Source organism: Crocuta crocuta, unplaced genomic scaffold (genome assembly GCF_008692635.1).
Source record: "Crocuta crocuta isolate KB4526 unplaced genomic scaffold, BGI_CrCroc_1.0 scaffold455, whole genome shotgun sequence".
Classification (NCBI taxonomy): Eukaryota; Metazoa; Chordata; class Mammalia; order Carnivora; family Hyaenidae; genus Crocuta; species Crocuta crocuta.
In genome coordinates this window covers 336,810-356,973 of record NW_027529531.1, presented here as the reverse complement: position 1 = coordinate 356,973, position 20,164 = coordinate 336,810, and the positions used below count along the sequence as shown (strand labels likewise).

The following is a 20,164-nucleotide window of genomic DNA, read 5'->3' as shown; positions in this document are numbered from 1 at the left end:
GGGGGGGGGGGGGGCGGGGGGCCCGGGGCAAGCAGCTGCAGAGAGCGTGGCCGGGGGAGGGCTTGGCACATTTGAGGAAATGAAGGAAGCAGGGCTGAAAGTGGGGTGTCTCAGATTAGACTCATTTTCAGGGCTAGTCCATGACTCAGGCCATTTCTGCTCCCAGAATTTCTCCCATCTTCTTACCAAGCCTGAGATTGAGTGGTCGGGTTTTTCATATAATTTGAGTTAAAACGTGTAATAAAATTCCACACTCGGAGGTAACACTAGTCAGTGGTGAGCCTCTTCAAGTATAGCAAGATCAGACAGGAGAAAACGGTAGAAACAAGGGTAATTGTGCTTTAAGAGGTGAGATTTCAGGGCGCCTGGGTGGCTTAGTCGGTTAAGCGTCCGACTTTCGCTTAGGTCATGATCTCGCGGTTCGTGGGTTCGAGCCCCGCGTCGGGCTCTGTGCTGACTGCCAGCTCAGGGCCTGGAGCCTGTTTCAGTCTGTGACTCCCTCTCTCTCTGACCCTCCCCTGCTCACGCTGTCTCTCTCTCTCTCTCCTAGAAATAAATAAAACAAAACAAAAAAAAAAAAAGTGAGGTTTCAGGGCGCCTGGGTGGCTCAAGTCAGTTAAGTGCCTGACTTGGGCTCAGGTCACGATCTCATGATTCCTGAGTTCAAGCCCCACATCAGGCTCTGTGCTGACAGCATGGAGCCAGCTTTGCATCCTGTGTCCTTCCCTCTCTATCCTTCCCCTGCTTACTTGCTCTTTTCCCTCAAAAATAAATAAACATAAGAAAAGGATGAGTTTTTAGGCTTATTATCTTTGTTTCAACCTCCATTATTGCTTCTGTGGCCAGAAAAAAATGAATCCAGTTACTTGTCTGTGTTCATTTTCCTTTTTTTTTTTTTTAATGTTTTTTTATTTATTTCTGAGAGAGAGAGAGGGACAGCGTGAACAGAGGAGGGTCAAAGAGAGAGGGAGACACAGAATCTGAAGCAGGCTCCAGGCTCTGAGCTGTCAGCACAGAGCCTGACGTGGGGCCTGAACTCACGAACTGCGAGATCACGACCCAAGCTGAAGTGGGACGCTTAACCGACTGAGCCACCCAGGCGCCCCTCATTTTCCTTTTTTATAGCAAGAGGATTACAACCCATTTTAGGCTTACCTTGTTTTATTGCGCTTCACAAATAATGCGTTTGCTCGTTTGTTGTACAGGTTGAAGGTTTGTGGCAACACTGCTCGAACAAGTTCACTGGCACCGTTTTTCCAACAGCATTTGCTCACTTTGTGTGTCTGTGTCACATTTTGGCAATTCTTGGCAATATTTCAAACTTTTTCATCATCATCATGTTTGTTATGCTGATCAGCATGTTACCATTGTAATTGGGGGCAGCGTGAATGGCACCCGTATAAAGTGGCACATAAGCACCCTTAATCGATAACTGTGCTTTCCGACTCCTCCTCTGACCAGCCATTCACCCTGTCTCCCTCTCTGTGGGCCTCTCGCCGGCCCTGAAACACTGCAGTATGGAAATCAGGCCGGTTACTCACCCTACAGCGGCCTCTACGCATTCAGGTAGAGGAAGAGTCGCACATCTCTCCTGTCACAGCAGAAGGTGGTGATGATCCTGAGGAAGGCACGCTGAAGGCCGAGAGAGGCCAGCAGCTTGGCCTTTTGCATCAAACCGTGAGCTAGGTTGTGAAATCGAAAGAAACGTTCTGGAATGAAATTAAGAGCGGTAACCCAGCGAACGTGCAAATGATACGAGAGTGAAGCAGCCTTATATTGCTGATGTGGAGGAAGTTCTCGTAGTCTAGATAGATGATGTTAGCCATAGTTCCCCTAAGCCAAAGCCAGTCCGTAGCAAGGCCTTAATTCTCTTGACTTTGATGGAGGCCGAGAGAGGTGGGGAGGCTACACAAGGAGAGTTGGAAGCTAGAAGGACGGTCCGTGAGGTGTCAGCACACAGGCCGTCCCCATGACGTCAGAGGCCCAGGTGAAGAGCAGATTCCCCAGAAGGTCTAGTTGAGGTAATCAGTGATGGTGACTACATTGAGCAGCAGGTTTTCCACGTGAACGACCCCACTGCTGGTGGAAGTGGACGCCGTCGTGCACTTCCGTAGCTGTGTCAAGTCCGGGCCGGGCAGGCGGCAGGCAGCCTTACCTGTTAGGGGCTGATGAAGCAGGTGATCTGAAGTTGAAGCCGATGCCCATTTACTTTTCCAGAATCATAGTGCTGCAGTTCCATGGAGCATGACACTCAAGAAGGTCAAGAAAGAATTTTTTTTTAAGTTTATTTATTTATTTATTTTGAAAGAGAGACGGAGAGAGAGNGCAGGCAGCCTTACCTGTTAGGGGCTGATGAAGCAGGTGATCTGAAGTTGAAGCCGATGCCCATTTACTTTTCCAGAATCATAGTGCTGCAGTTCCATGGAGCATGACACTCAAGAAGGTCAAGAAAGAATTTTTTTTAAGTTTATTTATTTATTTATTTTGAAAGACGGAGAGAGAGAGAGAGAGAGCACATGTTCCCCTGCAGGCGGGGAAGGGGTGGAGAGGGGAGGATCCCAAGTGGGCTCTGTGCAGAGCCCAACACAGGGCCTCAAACTCAGGAAAGTGTGAGCTCAGGACCTGAGCTGAAATCAAGAGTCGGGTGCTTAACCAACTGAGCCACGCAGGCGTCTCAGGAAATAATTCCTAAGACATTTCATGGTGCAGTGTAGTAAGTTTATGTAAGTAGCGTGAGGACAGGCCCCACGGGAGGAAGGGCTGCACTGGCTGCAGGAGAGGATGTGCATGAAGTATTCAATCACGAATTTTTTTTTAAATTTCTACTTGTAAAACTACTTTTGCAGGAGTCTCTGGTTCTTATCAGTTTGGTGTGAACTATCGGTGAGGCACACAGGCAGGCAGGAGACCCTTTAAGAATGTAGCAACCTGTGCGTGCCTGCTCCTTCCGGGCCCTGTGCAGGCTCTAGGTCAGCCTGGACTAAAGGTGAACATTTGCCTGCTTGTGTCCTTCGTCAGGAGGGCCCTTCAGAATGTACTGAACCTACTTTGCCCGGGTTCTCTAAATGGAACAACGAATGACAGCACATCTGTTTACAACATGGTTTACCGAATACTTGAAGCCCACTGTTGACACCTCTGCTCAGAGAAAAAAGATTTTTAAGAAAATATTACTGCTCATTGATAGTGTACCTGGTCACCCCGGGGCTCTGGTGGAGACGTACAGCAAGATGAACGTTGCTTTCATGCCGGCAAACCCAGCATCCATTCTGCAGCTCCTGGATCAGGGAGTAATTTTGACCCTCAAGTCTTATCACTTATAAAATACATTTCCTAAGGCTACAGCTGTCATAGATAATGATTCCTCTGATGGATGTGGGCAGAGTCACCTAAAATCCTTGTGGAAGGGACTCACCTTTCATCATTCTAGATGCCATGAAGAATATTCGTTGTTCATGAGGAGAGATCAGAGTACCAGTGTGATATTGGTATTTAATGGAGTTTGGAAGAAGTTGATTCCAACCCTCATAGAGGACTTCGAGGGGTTCAAGACTTCAGCGGAGGAAGTCACTGCAGATATGGTGGGAATAGCAAGGAAATGAGGATTAGAAGCAGAGCCTGAAGGTGTATCTGAATGGCTGCCATCTCCTGATACAACTGTAGCAGATGAGGAGGTGCTTCTTACCGCTGAGCAGAGAATGTGGTTTCTTCAGCTGGACTTTCCTCCTGGTGAAGACGCTGTGCAGATGGTTGAAATGACAACAGAGTATTAGAATGTGATGTAAGCTTAGTCGATAAAGCAGTGGCAGGTTTCAGAGGATTGACTCAAATTTTGAAAGAAGTCCTGTGGGTAGAATGCTATTAAACAGAATCGCGCGCTGCAGAGAAACCACCCCGGAAAGGAAGAGTTCAACTTCACGGTTGCCTTATTTACATTTGAAATTGACGCCACCAGCCTGGCCTTCAGCGTCCACCACTGGGATCAGTCAGCAGCCGGCAACGCTGAGGCAGGGGTCCCCACCAGCATAAGATTATGACTTGCTGAAGGCAGTTGTTAGCAATAAAGTAGTTTTTAATTAAGTTGTTATGTACACCGTGGTTTTAGACATAATGCTATTGCATTCTTAATAGATTCCAGTATAGTGTAAACGTAACTTTTATAAGCACTGGGGAGTAAAAACACACATTTGATTCACTTTATTGAGATACTTGCTTTGCTGTGTTGGTCTGGAACCGAACCCGCAATGTCTCCAACGTAGACCTGGGGCTACAGCTGAAGAGACACATCAGATGCTTTCAGATCTGTCATTTCATAATAATACTATTTTGTGTAGTTGCCCACCTACAGGAGAATGCTGCAGAACCAATTCACTGTGAAAGTAGGTAAATAAAGGGGAACAAATGAAGCATTTATCCAGTCATATTTATATGAGCTAAATAGCTAACAAGGTGAAGTTTCTCTTGTGATATTTCAGTTAATAAATGAAGAAGACATTACAGAATTAGGAAGCCGCTGTTTTCAAGCCCTAATGAATTCGTAACTCTTGGACCACAGGTTTGCTAATGTCGCAGACGGAGAGACAGCCAGGTGGTGTAAACCTTTTGGCAGAAAAGCACAAAATACCACTCCAAAACTTCCCTGCCAACCCCCAGATTGAATCTCAATTTGTCCAGGTCTCTAGACCTAATTTCAGCTTTCAGGAAACACAAAGGGCAGATACACATGGTAAACACCACCATGAGGATACAGTGAGAAAAATACAGACTGTAGAAAAGCATAGAACAAATGGTGTGTTTTCTTCAGTAATTATAATGGGGACAACAAAATGGATGGAGGGGGGCTTACAGGGTAAAAGAGACCTCAGGAAAGCAGCACAGAACTCCAGCTGCAGAATACAGACCTTACCTTGCTCTGGGTTCATTCAGCAATGAAAATAGAAACTTCAACATTTGGATGATGGTGGTCTTAAAAATAATGACTAATATCTCTGTGGATGTGATGATAATATTTGTGGTTAGAATAGTTCTTGTTTTCAGAGATAGACGTTGACATCTATGAATGTATTAAAATGATGCATGAGGTTGTTTCAAAATTCTATGAGAAGAGAGTGGGTGGGGGCCACAGATGGAAAATATTGGCTCTGAGTTGATTATTGTTGAAGCTGGGTGTTGAGTACATGAGAGCGCATTATGTTGTTTTGTGTGGTTGTGTGTGTGTGTGTGCGCGCACGCGTACACACATATGGAGTCTCTGTTGGAAAAAACTGAATTTGTGGGTTGCAGACAGCAGTAACCAAAAGGTAGTATGACTGTGTTACGTGACCAGAGGCTTGTGAGATTTCCGCTGAGCTGGAGGAAAGTAGCCTCATGGTACTAGGCTTAAAAAAAAGATGAAGAATGAATGGCCATTGTTATTAGCATTTTGCCACTGATACTTTGCGTTACCACTGATTGAAGCACAGCGAAGCTAATCCTCCTTACTACCACCCTGTGGTCTGGTAATAAAATACAAAGGTCGGAGGAATCACTGTAACTTTTATCTATTTGTTTGTTTCTTGAAAAAAGTTACTCAGCGTCAAAAATGAAGCTGTTCCTTATCTGTTCCACAGGTTGTTGGCTGGGTTACTAGCCATGGAACCCACTGTCGTTACAAAACTACTTACCAGTCTTTAGCTTTGTGTGTTACATGCCTTCAGGTTCAGTGCTGCGTCTAACCATTACATGTACCATTCTGCTGCTTTTGCGTTGGTTTCATTTAGGTTGTGATCCTTCGTGGCATTTTTGGTGGGCATTATGGAAATAATGAAATTCATCCAACTGTCTCCAACTCCGCGTGCGCATTCAGTCTGTCAGTATCTTTGTGCTTCCCTCCTCTCATCTGCGACTTTGACCCAGCCCCCTGCTCCTCAGTGTCCTTGGCACGTGAGGAAAAATGAAATAAATAAATGTTACACAGATGAGAGAATGAAGCTTATTAGTAGAAATAAGTATTTTTTAAAAATGTTTCTTAATCCCCGGCAGGCTCCACACTGTCAGTGCAGAGCCTGGCTTGGAGCTTGATCTTACAAACTTGAGATCATGATCTGAGCTAAAATCAAGAGTCCGCGACTGAGCCACCCAGGTGCTCCAAGAAGTATTTTTTATATATATTGTTTCAAAATTACATGCCACCTTATAGTCTGTATGATTCCTTGTATGGAGTATTGGTGGCAACTTTTTAATCCTTGGATGCTAGTGTGTGCTAAAGACAGACTGGTCTGACTTTATCGCTTTCGTTGGGTTTATTCTCAAAAACAAACAAACCAAAAACCTGCTAAGTCTTTTTTTTTCATTCACATTTTGATATAAACAAAATGTACAGGCCATGGGAAGCTATGGAAACATCAAACCGAAGTCAGAAACAAAATAAAACGTCCATACATGTACCATTTTCCAAGAGTGTGGAGACTTGTGATTTCGGTATCTCGTTCTGGGTTGGTTCTATATTGGCCCAGAGGGTCTTTGCAAAATTGGATGTTAGTAGGAAGTAAAAGGTGGATAACATATTAGGAAAAAAAGTGAGGGAGGTTGCTTTTGATGGCTACGGACCTTGAGCATACTTCAAATGCTAAAATAAAAATGGAAATTTTAGGGGCACCTGACTGGCCCAGTTGTGGAGCATGCAACTCTTGAAATCAGGGTATGGGTTCAAGCCCCATGTTGGGTGTAGAGATTACTTAAAATATTTTAAAACATGGAAGTTTTAGAAAGTTTGGAGTTTTAATGGTAAAGCAATGAAATGTTACAAACCTGTGATTTGAGTCCCTAGACAGATGCTAGCATTGGCTTCATGCAGGTAAAAAATGACATTTCGGTACTGTTATGGAACGTACCAGGCAAAAGCGCTGTCTATGAATTGATTATGTTCTTGAGTTAGTATAATGACCCCATGAGATAGATTCTGTTATTATTCCCATCCCCCTTTAAATCTCATTCCCGGACAGACAGGAAGCCAGGCTGAGAGAGATGAGGGGCTCTGCTCAGGTTTGTGCCCCGGTCAGGAGGTGAGGTGAGAGGAAACTAACCTCTGCCCGCACTTTTAATTACCAGTTCATAATGCCTCCTGCTGCCGTTCTTGGGTTGAAGGAGGTAGGTATTTTCATGAACTGTGAATGTTAATTTGGGAATAAAATTATATTCAGATCTTTTGAGACATTTGAGAGATAAAGCTATGTGATACTCTGGAATTCTAAGTGGAATTTACAACCAAAATGGTATATTTGGCATCTCGTTCCTTCTCCGTAGTTAAATATAGGATTTGATTCGTTTTTTTAGTCTAGAAGTTTACTTAGACATCGTAACTCATTTATGACTCAACTGATCTTTAAAAATTTAGTTTGACAATAAACTATTTGTAAAAAAAAATAAAAATAAAAAAATAAAACAAAGAATAAATAAATAAATTTAAAAAAATTTAGTTTGAGTTATTTATACAAAATAAGAATCAAGGACTGGGGGGTTATCCTCTGCCTTCTGCAGGAGAGGGCAGCATGTCTACATTTTGGAATTCTTTGTAATTCTTCTGAACGGGATATTTGTTCCCCTCTGTTTATTTATTTGGTCATTTGTTTATATCAGTATGGACCCTCGGACTGTCTTAGTCCATTCAGGCTGCTACAGTACCACACGCTGGGTGGCTTATAAACAACAGAAATTTATTTCTCACAGTTCTGAGTCTGGAAGTTAAGGTCAGGCACCTGCTTGGTTGGGTGAGGGCCTTCTTTTAGGTCACTGACTTGGTGAATCTGCACATGGCGGAGTCTAGGGATCTCCGGAGCCTCCTAGAAAGCACTAGTCTCATTCATAAGGGTTCCACCATCAGGGCTTCAGCATTTCCCAGGGAACGCCATCGCCTTTGGGAGTTCGGATTTTAACCTGTGAGTTTGGGAGGATGGGACACAAACATTCAGACTGTAGAGTGGGTATTATTGTACTCTTTGGATTCTACTCCAGGGCTTTATTGTGTTACTCAGATGGTTCCATGGTTTAATAATTGGGAGCTCTTTCAATCGGCTTTCATATCCTTGACCTGTCCCGTCGTCTTTTCTGTGTACACACTTAGCACCTCCTTACTTCATGTTACTACAGGATGCTCCAAGTTCATCTTACGTGTTATGAGTACTTACCGTAGACTCCGCCGTTTCTCCAAGGAGCTGTGGTTCCTTTTAGTGGGGAGTGGTGTTAGAAACGCAGATCCGGGTGCTACGTGTGCTTGGTGGTCCCAGTGTATTGTTGCGTCCAGGCTCTCTCAGCTGACCTAACAAGGAAATGGGTGTGTGTATACTGACCTGAGTATATATAGAGTTTCTCTACCAGGATTTGAATGCGTCACCATCTCTATCTGTATTAGGCTAAATGGGAGTTCATACTGACGTGTCAAACTCGTCCCTTAGTTACCCTGTAGATCATTCTAGACTCCTCCTCTTGCTTATCTGTTACATCCTGCTCTACCACTGAGAAGCCTCATTTCCGCCACCCACTTCTTTAGTTGTTGAGTTCCAGGATACGTGAGTCGTGGTGTGAGGATGTTAAATTCTGCCTCTGTGGGACAACTCTGTCCGCTCGAGTACATTGATTCCGTGGGGTTTCTTTTGCTTTTAGTCCTACAGACTCGACTCATTTCTGAAGTTACTTAGGTCAGCACCTCCCCGCCCACCTCCTTTGTTGAGGTGGTTTCGTACAGTTGTAATGCATTAAGATTCTGTGGCTGTATGCTGCCTTCCATTCCGGGAGAGCCGGACTTTTCTAAACGTTTTCTTAAAATTTTACTACATCTCTGAGTTTTGACAAATATATCAGGTCACTTCTTCGCCGTCATAGTATTATGTGGGAGAGTTTTATCGCCCTCAGGGTGCCCCGCACTTCACCCAGTCTGTCTTTCTCCCCTCCCCCACACCCCCAGGGCACCTGGCAGCCGTGGGTCTTTTTATTCTGTCCTGCCTTTTCCAGAATGTTGTATAATTGCAATTACACAACACGCAGCCTTTTCGTACTAGCCTTTTGCACTTAGCATTGTGCATTGAAGCCTGATCCATATTTTTTCATGGCTCAGTGGCACGTTTCTCTTTTGCTAAATGATATTTGTGCGGATACCTCACAGAAGTGTGTCCACTGCCTGTTGCGGGACAGTCTTGGTGCCTTCAGTTCGGGATGGTGACTTGTGAACCGGCTGTCTGCAGTCACAGGCAGGTTCTGTGGGGATGTCAGTGTCCAGGTCAGCTGGGTAAATACTTAGTAGTGTGGGTGCTAGGTCATACACTGAGGTTATGTTTAGCTTTTTCAGAAGCTGCCAGTCTTGGGGCGTCTGGGTGGCTCAGTCAGTTAAGCGTCCGACTTCGGCTCAGGTCATGATCTCACGGTTCGTGGGTTCGAGCCCCGCACCGGGCTCTATGCTGACAGCTCAGAGCCTGGAGCCTGTTTCAGATTTTGTGTCTCCCTCTCTCTCTGCCCCTGCCCTGTTCACGCTGTGTCTCTCTCTCTCAGAAATAAATAAAACATTAAAAAATTTAAAAAAAAAAAAGAAGATGCCAGTCTTCCAAAGTGATTGCCATTTTGCATTCTCACCAGAGCGAGTGAGAAATTTTACGGCTCCATATGCTTGTGAAACTCGACAGTCCATTTTTAAATGTTTGCCATTCTAACAGGTGTATAGTGGGATCTCGTTTATAACTTCAGTTCGCTAATGACAGGGGCAACATTTCATATGCTTACTTATCATATCTGTATCTTTTCTGATGAAATGTCTGTTCAATCTTTGACCCACTTTTAATTGGGTTGTTTGTTTTCTTGTTGAGTTGTCAGTGTTCTTTGTATATTTTTGACACGAGTCCTTTAATCTGATGCGTACGCTGACAAGCAGGGCTGGTGTGGTGGTGCACTAAGGGGAGCTGAGACGGCCAGGAGGAGTCAGTTGTGAGTCCACATTTCCGGCCAGTGTCTCGGGGATGGAGGGGAGCACTGGCTGCAGAAAGAGGAAAGCTGAGAGTGGAAGCCCCTTTGGGAAGAAGGGGGCGGAGGTGACTCACTTCGTTTTGAGTCACGGTGGAAGAATATCGAGGGACTGGAGATGGAAGAGACATTACGGTTCCTGATTCAGATTTTGCTGTCATCATCATAGATTATTGAAGAGAAAGCAGAGTAAGGAGCAGGTGGAAGTTGGGGTAAGAACAGTACGGGTGTGTCACAAAAGTGTTGACGTTTTAAGAAGGAATCAAGCGTCAAACATGAACCGCTGTGAAGGACCGAGGGACATTGTTGAAGAGAGTGAGCAGTCTGCATTGTCACTGTCTTCAAGGTCAAGTCAGCTGTCAGTTTACTTCAACGTCTACACCTTTCGTACCTGGGGACTGTGATTTACTCTGTCAGGAGAGCTCTGTCTTACTTTATTGAGTCTCTTATCTTCAGCGCCTTGTAGAACTTCTCAAATTGAATTTTACATCGCTGGGGCTCTTTTGCCCCACCATCAGACTCAGTCTTCGTTTTCTTTTATCTAGTACAACTGTGTAATTATGTATCCGTAGCTATCCGTCTGTCTGTAGTATAAATTGACTGTTGTAGTAGTGAATTCATTGAAAAAATTATTTGCCTTCTCGATTCCACCATTCTTTGAAGCATCGTAGCGCTTGTGACTTCAGTCCCCGGCAGAAATAATTAGCACATGTTAATTCCGTGGCTGGTCTGGTGGAGGGAACATGCAGCTTATTCCCAGGGGTCATAACGATATGCTTCCTTTTCTTCTTTTCTGCCACAGAAAGTGCAGTTTTCTGTTTCCTTTTTTACCAGATTGTCCCTAAGGATGGTAATTACTGACTGATTCACAGAGGGGACACAGTAGTAGAAGATAATTTCCATCACAGGTTGATAATTACTGATAGCCTGTTTGTGATTTGGAGTTGTTTAATGAATGGCGTACCAACCCGAAGCACCAATCTCACAACATACAGTTTTGTATTTTCAGCATGAAAATATATAGAAGCACTTTGTCTGAAAATCCTACGTATATTCAAAAGTTGTGGTTATTAGACCGAAATTATTTCAGTGACACTGACCACATACCTGGAATAGCAGTGAACAATTGTTATCCTGAGCCGATTACTGTTAATACTGTTGGATTCCGTGCCCCTGAGAAAAAGGAGTCTTTTGTGCCGTAAACAATGAAGGATACGGATTTATGCAGTAAACACGTTTTTAGCACCTAAATGATATTCTCCTGTTCGCTTCCCCTCCTAGAGTCTCGCTCACCTTGATTATTAAAGCAATGGTTACTCTTTACAGAAAGATGTGAGTACTTGGTGAGCCTTACCTGCACAGCATGGGGGTACAGCCCTGGCCCAAGTACACACTGAAACACGCTCTTGGAAAGCAGCTGTGTAACATTGTGTATAGTCTGTAGCTTAAAACTTTTTTTTAATGTTTATTGTTTTGAGAGAGACAGAGCGCAAGTGGGGGAGGGGCAGAGAGAGAGGGAGACGCAGACTCTGAAACAGGCTCCAGGCCCTGAGCTGTCAGCACAAGCCTGACGTGGGGCTCAAACTCACCAACCTTGAGATCATGACCTGACCTGAACTGAAGGCAGACGCTTAACTGACTGAGCCCCCCAGGCGCCCCACTAAACTTTAAACTTTAAAGTTGCTAAAGTTACTAACTTTTGTCTTTTTTAACGTTTTTTTTAATTAGTGGCAAAATAGACATAACCTAAATTTGCCATTTTTACCATTTAAAGTATATAATTCAGTGGCATTAATTATACTCCCAGTATGTACTGTGACCTTCACCTCTGTCTACTTCTAAAACTTTGCCTTCACTGGAAACGGAATTCTGTACCTATTAGGTAATAATTTCCCATTCTTCCCTCCCTCAGCCCCTGGTAACTCCTAATCTACTTTGTCTCTATGAATTTGCCTATTCTAGGTAGGCCATATAAGTGGAATCATAGAATATTTATCCTTTATCCTTGTGTTTGGGGTTTTTTTTATTTACCGTATTATTTTCGAGATTTCCCCCAAGTTGTAACGTGTAACAGGACTTAAGTCCTCTTCATGGATGAATAATATTTCACTGTATGTGTGTACATCTTTATACTCTTTATATTTTAAATCAGTCTTAGCATAATGTGTAATTTTTCTATATTTTCGATGCTTACAAAGGTGTCATATAGGTTAATTTTATTCTTTTTAATTCTTTTACAGGTCTGACAGATGAAAAAGTGAAGGCATATCTTTCCCTTCACCCCCAGGTATTAGATGAGTTTGTATCTGAAAGTGTTAGTGCAGAGACCGTAGAAAAATGGCTGAAGAGGAAAAACAACAAATCAGAAGGTAAGGTCTCATTCGGATTCAATGGGGATTATTTTCTAGTTTATATTGAGAAAAAAAATATGGGTATTTAATACACGCTAGAAAATATAAAGTAGACAAAATTAGCATTTTAATTCTGTCAAAGTTTTACTCTGTTTAAAAGATAAAATAAGTTAGAATGAGAGGAAGTAAATACACTAAGATCCTTGGCTACAAAAACTTGGCAAAGTACTTGTGAAAGTTTACTTGGATAGGACATGCTGAAAAATGCAGAAGTTAGCATTAGGCTTGATTTCATTTAGTGATTATTAATGATTATACAAATGTGCTTTATATTTCAAAAATATTACTTTTTGCAGAAAGAAATCATTAAATAATTTTTGTACGTACACAGTAGGAAGAGAACTCTTGACTTTGCATTAGACATTTTGTTCACATTCATGAACTTAAGATGCTGTTATGACAAAAGGGATGTGGACTCAAAAGGGAGGTGAAGTGAAATAAGTTTCCCCTTACATTGCATATGTGTTAATACACTGGGTCTGAATATCGTAGTGTAGTTTTAAATGAATGTATATTTGGCCAAATGTGACTTCTTGTTTCTGTGAATGTTCTTCTTACAGTAGAAATTTATGTGACATATGATTTTAACTCTATGAAGAACTTTTATGTAAAAAACAAATATATGCTGTTTTTCTGGAAATGTATTTAGTATAACAAACTGCCATGAGTAAAGCTTACAAATAATTGCTATTAAGAAGTTATGCTGTTATGACTGTGGCCCTGATAGGCTCCTTGGGCTGATTTTCCTCTAATTTTAAAAGTTTCTATGATTTTCTTATGGAATTTCTATAATAAAGAGAAACCTTTACAAAAGAGTGCTTTTGACATTGAAACAAAAATTAGATTTTAAACTACACATATGTGAGTATGTGCGTGTGTGTGTGTGTGTGTGTGTGTGTGTGTGTGGATTGAGAGGGAGAGAGAAATAGAAATAGATTGCAGAAACAAACAGCATTTTTTTCGAAACAACCACAGCATTTAACACTGAGGACAAAGCTTGACAGGGCGTATCTCAGCTATGACACACCTCCGGCGTTTGGAAAGTCTGAGATGTTTGATGCTTCGAAAGACTGAGTTGTGCTTAAGGCACATCATATAAATAAAGATGCGGATTTTATCAACTTGCTATATAATGATGGATAATAACATAGTGCAAGAGTAAGTGATGTTTGTGAGATGGGAAATTGAGTATAGGTTTTAGAGAATGAAAAATTTTGCATCGTGTCTTAGCATTACCATGATATTGTTAAACATCTCATAGATTTTTATAAATATCTGAATATGCCATTCCTTGTGTTTCAAATCTGTTTTCTATGTTAGTTAATCAAATAATACTTTAAACTGTTGAACACACACACTCGAGGTAAAGGCTTATTAGGAATAGCAGGTGTAGCTGAAGCAATGCTCACTTGTACCTGAAGTGGAGGTGATCTTGCTGGTGACCCTGATGAGGCCTGGGATCAAGAAGAAAAAGAAGCTGGATGAGGTTGGGGCTTCCCTCTGGCGGTGGGGCCCCTGCAGACAGGCTGCACCCCGCTTACAGTGCAAACACTGCAAAGGAAACTTTAATTGTCCGCTGTGGTCTGCTGGGCCCCTTCCACCCCTTCCTCCAGGGACTTTATCCCGAGAAGGTATCTCGGGACACAGCCTTTGCAGACCTTGTAAACGGAGGTGTAGGCTCATCTTGTGGGAGTGGCTTGAAGAAAGCCCCACCCAGTTTCCGTGGACACACTTTGTCCCCTTGTGTGATTCTACGTTAATGTAGTGGCCGAACCATGTGTCTGTTCTCCATCGCTCCCTTACTGTTTTTTGAAATTCTGTGTTCTCAGTGAGGCCTTCTCCTTCCAAATGGCTTCACTGAAAATGCTTTGAGAAAGGACATTTTTGTGGAGAGGGTTTTTGGGGAGTGTTTCCGTTTCCACGTCAGACCCAGGGACAGAAAGTGTGACAGACAGAAGTTCTGGGAGAATATTGTTGAAAATGGGAGAGAGACAGGCCTATCCAGATTGTATCACTTTGTGTCGGTTTAGTAAGAGAAAATGAACTAAGGAAAACCGTGCTTTATGCACGACAAGTACTCAGTAAATATTTATTTTCATCCACGGACAAGGTGGCCTCGTGTGGAAGTGCTCTGCACTATAGGGAAACCACGTAAAGGTACTCCATTTAGGGAAAGATCATCTACGAAAATTCAGATTTCAGCAAATGAATGAATAACAGGGTGATTATTTACATTACAGAAGGGTGTTTGCTCTTAAAACGTCCAGCATTCATGCTGCTGGCAGGTGTTTTCCTTGGTGACATCACACTGTCCAAAACGCTCGTGTCTCCTCCTTCACGTAGTGTTTTATTGAGCACTACTCGTTCAGTGCTCAGAGGCTTAATGCCGAAGAGAGAGAGGACGTGTGGCCAATTTCAGTCACGCTGTGGCAGAGCTCACGATGCATCAGGGCTGTGTGACCAGAGCAGGTGTGATTTCCAGGGGGTTTCACGTGTGTTGACCTTTCACATCTGCCGACAGTGAGTGAGGGGCACGTGGCCACGTTCACTGGGTGGGTTCTGAGGGTGCCCCAAAGGAGGGTGACAGATGACAGGTCGCCAGAGGCCTAGCAGCTGGTTCTCAGGGATCCAGGGACAGTAACTGAGTCGCTGGAGGGCTCTGGCCATGGGATTTATAGTTATGTTTGTATCCCTTGTCAGCAGCACCCCATGCCTCGGGGAGGGGCTCTCTGAACATTGTGAGTGAATGACTAAGTCAACGAGGTCGGTTGTTCGTCAACCTCCAAGGGAACCTCTGTCAGGATTGCGCCACATACCAGAGCCACTTTTACGCCCTTGTTGTCTCCCTTACTCATTTAGAAACTTCTTGAGGGAAGGGATTGTATAACGTATATTTGTCCCTCCCCGTACGTTGTCTTTTTGCGTAGTCAGCAAACTATGGTGACGCGCTGTTGTGCTAGATGATGAAGTTTCTGGGGAGTTCACAGTCAGACAGAAGAGAGGAGTAAGTTTCTGTCTCGTTCCAGTTCGCGGGACTGAGGCTGAGCAGAGCTCAGGCGTGGAGGCTCTGAGCCAGAGTGGGCTGCGGAGGGGCCCGCACCACAGTGAAGCACTCTGCTTTGTGTCGGCAGGGAAGGGGACTTGGGAAAGGTGACCCCCACGTGTCTTCACAGATTGGCATTTCCAAAGTCGGTCTTTACTATTACTGTTCTCAGTTTAATCTAATTGCTTTTATAACGTTTGCATTTTAAATGCACAAAGTTCTATCCGTAGTTGTGAGGCAAATTGCCTTTTGAAGGTGAATTTTGGGACCTCTGACCCCAAATTCCAAGCAGTTGATTTTCAAGTGATGTTGGGAATTGGAGGTAGCGTTTATTCCTTTTATAACTTTAGGTTCTCATTTAGAGAATAGATAAATATTCCCTGAAGATATTGGGGACTGTACCCACTCACAGCCATACTAACATTTGGGAAAAACTTCAGGAAGAAAAAAAGTTACCGAGGTCATGAATTGAATTATTTTACTACATTTCATATTTTATGTTAATTTTTATGTAAGGTAAATTTGACAGGCCCCGCTGGTACTCATCAAGACGCAGATTACTAAGCTATTGAACATCTACACAAGTATCAAGGTATAAATATCAAATTAACACATCAACGTTAGGATATGATGAAGATCCAATCCTTTGCATTTCTGGTGGGAACATTCTAAGATAGAACACAGTTCTACATCCCTAATGCCATTTCAGTGTTTCACTTATGCTCAGGAAGAATCGCGAATTACCTGCACTGTCAGCAATGTCCCCTTTTGGCTTCTAATGTAAAAAAGTTTTTTTATTTTTTAATTTTTTTAAATTTGTTTTTGAGAGAGAGATAGAGACAGCGTAAGCAGGGGAGGGTCAGAGAGAGAGGGAGACACAGAAATTGAAGTCTCCAGGCTCTGAGCTAGCTGTCAGCACAGAGCCTGACACGGGGCTCGAACCCACGAACCATGAGATCATGACCTGAGCTGAAGTCGGACGCTCAACCGACTGAGCCACCCAGGCGCCACTGTAAAAAACTATTAGTTGACAGTGTCGGTGGCATCAGATGGGGGTGCATGAGGAGGGAGAACATTGAAAGTCAGTGTGATTATATTTGGCATCTCCTGATATTAGAATAATATTTAAAATACATGGACTTTGTTTAAAATCCACAAAGCATAACTGTGATATTCATCTTCTAAAGGTAAGCTGTTTGGTATTCAAGAGGGTGATTGATCGGACCCAAGTCATTTAAGAATTATAAGCAGCAGTGTCATCTAATATGTCTAAGAATTTCTACTATTACTATGTTTATATGTCTAAAATATTAAATAGCAGACCATATCACTATTGGTGTACCTATAAATGTCCAGTAATTAACATTGGTGCTGTCAGCTGCCTTACATATTTTCAACAAATACATGAATGGTTTCTCTTTATACTCAAAGAATGTAGTTAGTACATATTTTCCCCCTCTCCATGATTCTCAGGATGGGACAATTTTCTTTTCTTTTTTTTTTTTAAATATATTTTTATTTATTTCTAGGAGAGAGAGAGACAGCATGAGCAGGGGAGGGTCAGAGAGAGAGGGAGACACAGACTCTGAAATAGGCTCCAGGCTCCGAGCTGGCAGTCAGCACAGAGCCCGACGCGGGGCTCGAACCCGCGAACCGCGAGATCATGACCTAAGCGAAAGTCGGACGCTTAACCGACTAAGCCACCCAGGCGCCCCAGGATGGGACAATTTTCATTCAAATAAAACTACTAAATGTTTCATACCTAGAATTAGTGAGATTTAAATCATGTGCCCTAAACCTACTCTATGCAGCCTGAAATGCAGATTAAATAGCATTTGTCCTGCTTAGCATATAACAGATGGTTTCTGTGCGAGTATTTATAATGTAGTGGGATATTCAGTTAATTGGGCATGAATTAGCTTGCCAAAGCGTGCACTGTTAGAAGGTTTTAGTAACCAGGACACTGATAAATTATGTGTTAATTATTAGTACATATCATGAATAAGGAAAAACCCACCACATCATAGAAATGGTTTACTTGGAACATCATTTTGGGCACTTTCTTTTCCTTGAAAAGAAACTGACTTTGTGTCAGTTATGTAAATTACATTTTCACATAGAAATTTTGTGTCTCTTTTTTTTTGGAGTGGAAACAAAATGTGTTGAATGCCTTGATTTGCATTATAAATAATCATAAGTTCACAATCTAGTTACTAGAAGGGGGATACAGTTCATTTGCAAAGAGTTACTTGATGTATTCCATTAATTCTGTTAATTGTTCGTATTACTGCAAGGGTGTATCTTTAATTTATTCTTTTTGAGAGTGTTTGGTCTATGTAGCAACCTAATCAAGTTGATTGGGATTTTGATCATTTTCAATATTAATTCAGATCATCACAAATAACATTAGTGATTATGAAACTAATCCGAATAATTTTAGTAGCTTTGTTATAAGCTAGATTAATTTCTGAAGCAGATTTTGTAATACCTGTGAAGTCCCTAGCAGTGGTAGCCATTATTTGTACATTCAACATCGTTACTGCATTTCCTAATTAACTATTTTGTTTATAAGTGATTTTGATGAATGAAAATGTTATGAGCTAGTGGATTTTTGAGACTACTTTGTTTTCTTTCATTGGTGTTTCTTTTCATAAAATTTGTATTTTCTGATGGTCTGTGTAATAGAAATGGATGTTTAATTAAAATCATTGCATCTATTTAATACTTTATTTTAGCATTTAAATTTATGGTTTACTTAACATGGATTTTAAAAACTAAAATGAAAACTTGTGAGAGATGTGTAGTGAAATCATTTCTCATTTTTAAAATCTACTTTTTAAACGCTTCCTAAAGGTTTAACGATGATTTAGATTATTTGATTAAAGATTCAGTAATAATGTCTACAAGCATCCAATTGAGTGGCGAAGTTGTAGCTGGAACGTGACCAGATACTACTCATTTCTGTAGCTAGGAATTCAGTATGCCAGTTGACAAGTATTTCTTGAGGGGCTCCTGGTGGCTCAGTTGATTAAGTGTCTGCCTCTTGATATCAGCTCAGGTCATGATGTTGCGTGGAGCCTGCTTGGGATTCTGTGTCTTCCTTTCCCTCTTCCCCTCTCTCCTGCTTGCACTCTCTTTCTTTCAAACAAACAAATAACTAAAATTTTGAGTACCTACTATGGGAATATAATTAGAGAAGAAGGACTATAAACTTGCTCTCTAGAAGGTCACTATTCTGACGGAAGCAGACAGATAATAAACCCATAATCAAAGAATAAGATTATCTCATGATTTGTTGGCATGTATATTTGAAAACATCTAGCCTAATGTCTAGCAAACAAATTTTTAGTAGAAATATATTTGCTTGAGATTTTAAGATTCATGTCATCTGCTTCTGGCTAGTCCAACAGGGCCTGTGTATTAAGCAGATACGTCTGTTTGCTGTGTCCTGGGGTCCTTGTGAGTCACGGGAGCCATATTTCTTGTGTTTACTGTCCTTGAGGGACATACACTTCCGGTGTGGAAAGAAAAAACTGTGAGAGCACAGCAACCCATGCTGTGTAGTCAGTGCTGCGCGGTGTGGCGTGGGTGTCCAGCATGGTGCTGGGAGAACGGAGGGCAGGAAGGGTAGGAAGACAGAGGAGGCTCTTTGTAGAAATTGGTTGTTCATCTAGGCCACTGGTTCTCCAGTGTGATTCCCACACCATCGTGGACCTCACTTGGGAACCAGTTAGAAATATTATAGGCCTCCTCTGACTCAAGACCCCCTGAATCAGAAACCCCTCCAGTGGGGTCTAAAATCTGTGTTTTGATAAGCCCTCTCAGGTAATTGTAGTGCAAGTTAACATTTGAGAACCACTGTCCTGGGCATGGAGGGCCTGCGCAGGAACAAATATGGCGCTGGTGTTGGCTGGGGGAGGGCGGCAGATTCAGTGGCTGAGCTGTGGGGCTTGCTGTGGCTTACCTCTGGGACAGCCTCGGGTGGAAGGTTGGCACAGGAGATTCTGGGTAGAAGCAATATGATAGAAGGCAGTAGACTGGTTGAAAGCCAGGAGCTAACACAACGGGTCAGTGTAAATAGCAGTTTGGTTAAGATGAGTATGCTCAATCACCCCTGCGCCCTTACCTTTTTCTCAGTTTTCAGATTTTTTTGTTTGTTTTGTTGTGCTGGCAGTTTTGGTATACTGCAGAATAGTTCTACAGATTTCACATCTTGAAAATACTTTTCATATTTTAAGAGTGGGAGAAGGTAGTGTTAAAATTTTTTTTTGTCTTTTCTACTCTCGTTTTAACTGGTTATTCATATTCTGTATTGAGTGTAATAGGAAAAGTGGAAAAATACCCCCTAAATTTTGGAAATGTTTTATCTGATGGCTTCACTGAAATAAGGTGAGTTGCAGAACAGGATATATTGCCATTTTTTACAAAGCGATAGATAATCACATATATAATCGTGTAGCTGAAGAGGTAGTTAAATATGTCTCATTGTGGTTGTTTCTGGATTTGGGGGATTTATAGGTAAGTTTATATTCTTATATATGTCGCTTTTTTAATAAAAAAGAAATAAAGTAAACATTAAAAGGAACTTCTGGAGTGTTTCTCATAAGGAAGGTTTTTTCCCCAGGTTTCAGTAATTCTAATTCAGTTTAAACCAGTTATCCTCTGCTTGTCTGGTTAGTTTTCCACTGCAAGTGAGAACAAACCATCTATTTTTGCCAGTCCC

General features: G+C 42.2%; 1 protein-coding gene across 1 annotated transcript in view; it reads left to right on the top strand.

Moving 5' to 3' along the window:
• PDE10A (phosphodiesterase 10A) overlaps positions 1 to 20,164 on the top strand; it is a 226,168-nt gene that overhangs the window by 38,287 nt on the left and 167,717 nt on the right. Inside the window, exon 3 of the mRNA XM_077761207.1 lies at positions 12,228 to 12,356. Within this exon, the coding sequence (XP_077617333.1) occupies positions 12,228 to 12,356 (129 nt within the window). The remainder of the gene's footprint in view (positions 1 to 12,227; positions 12,357 to 20,164) is intronic.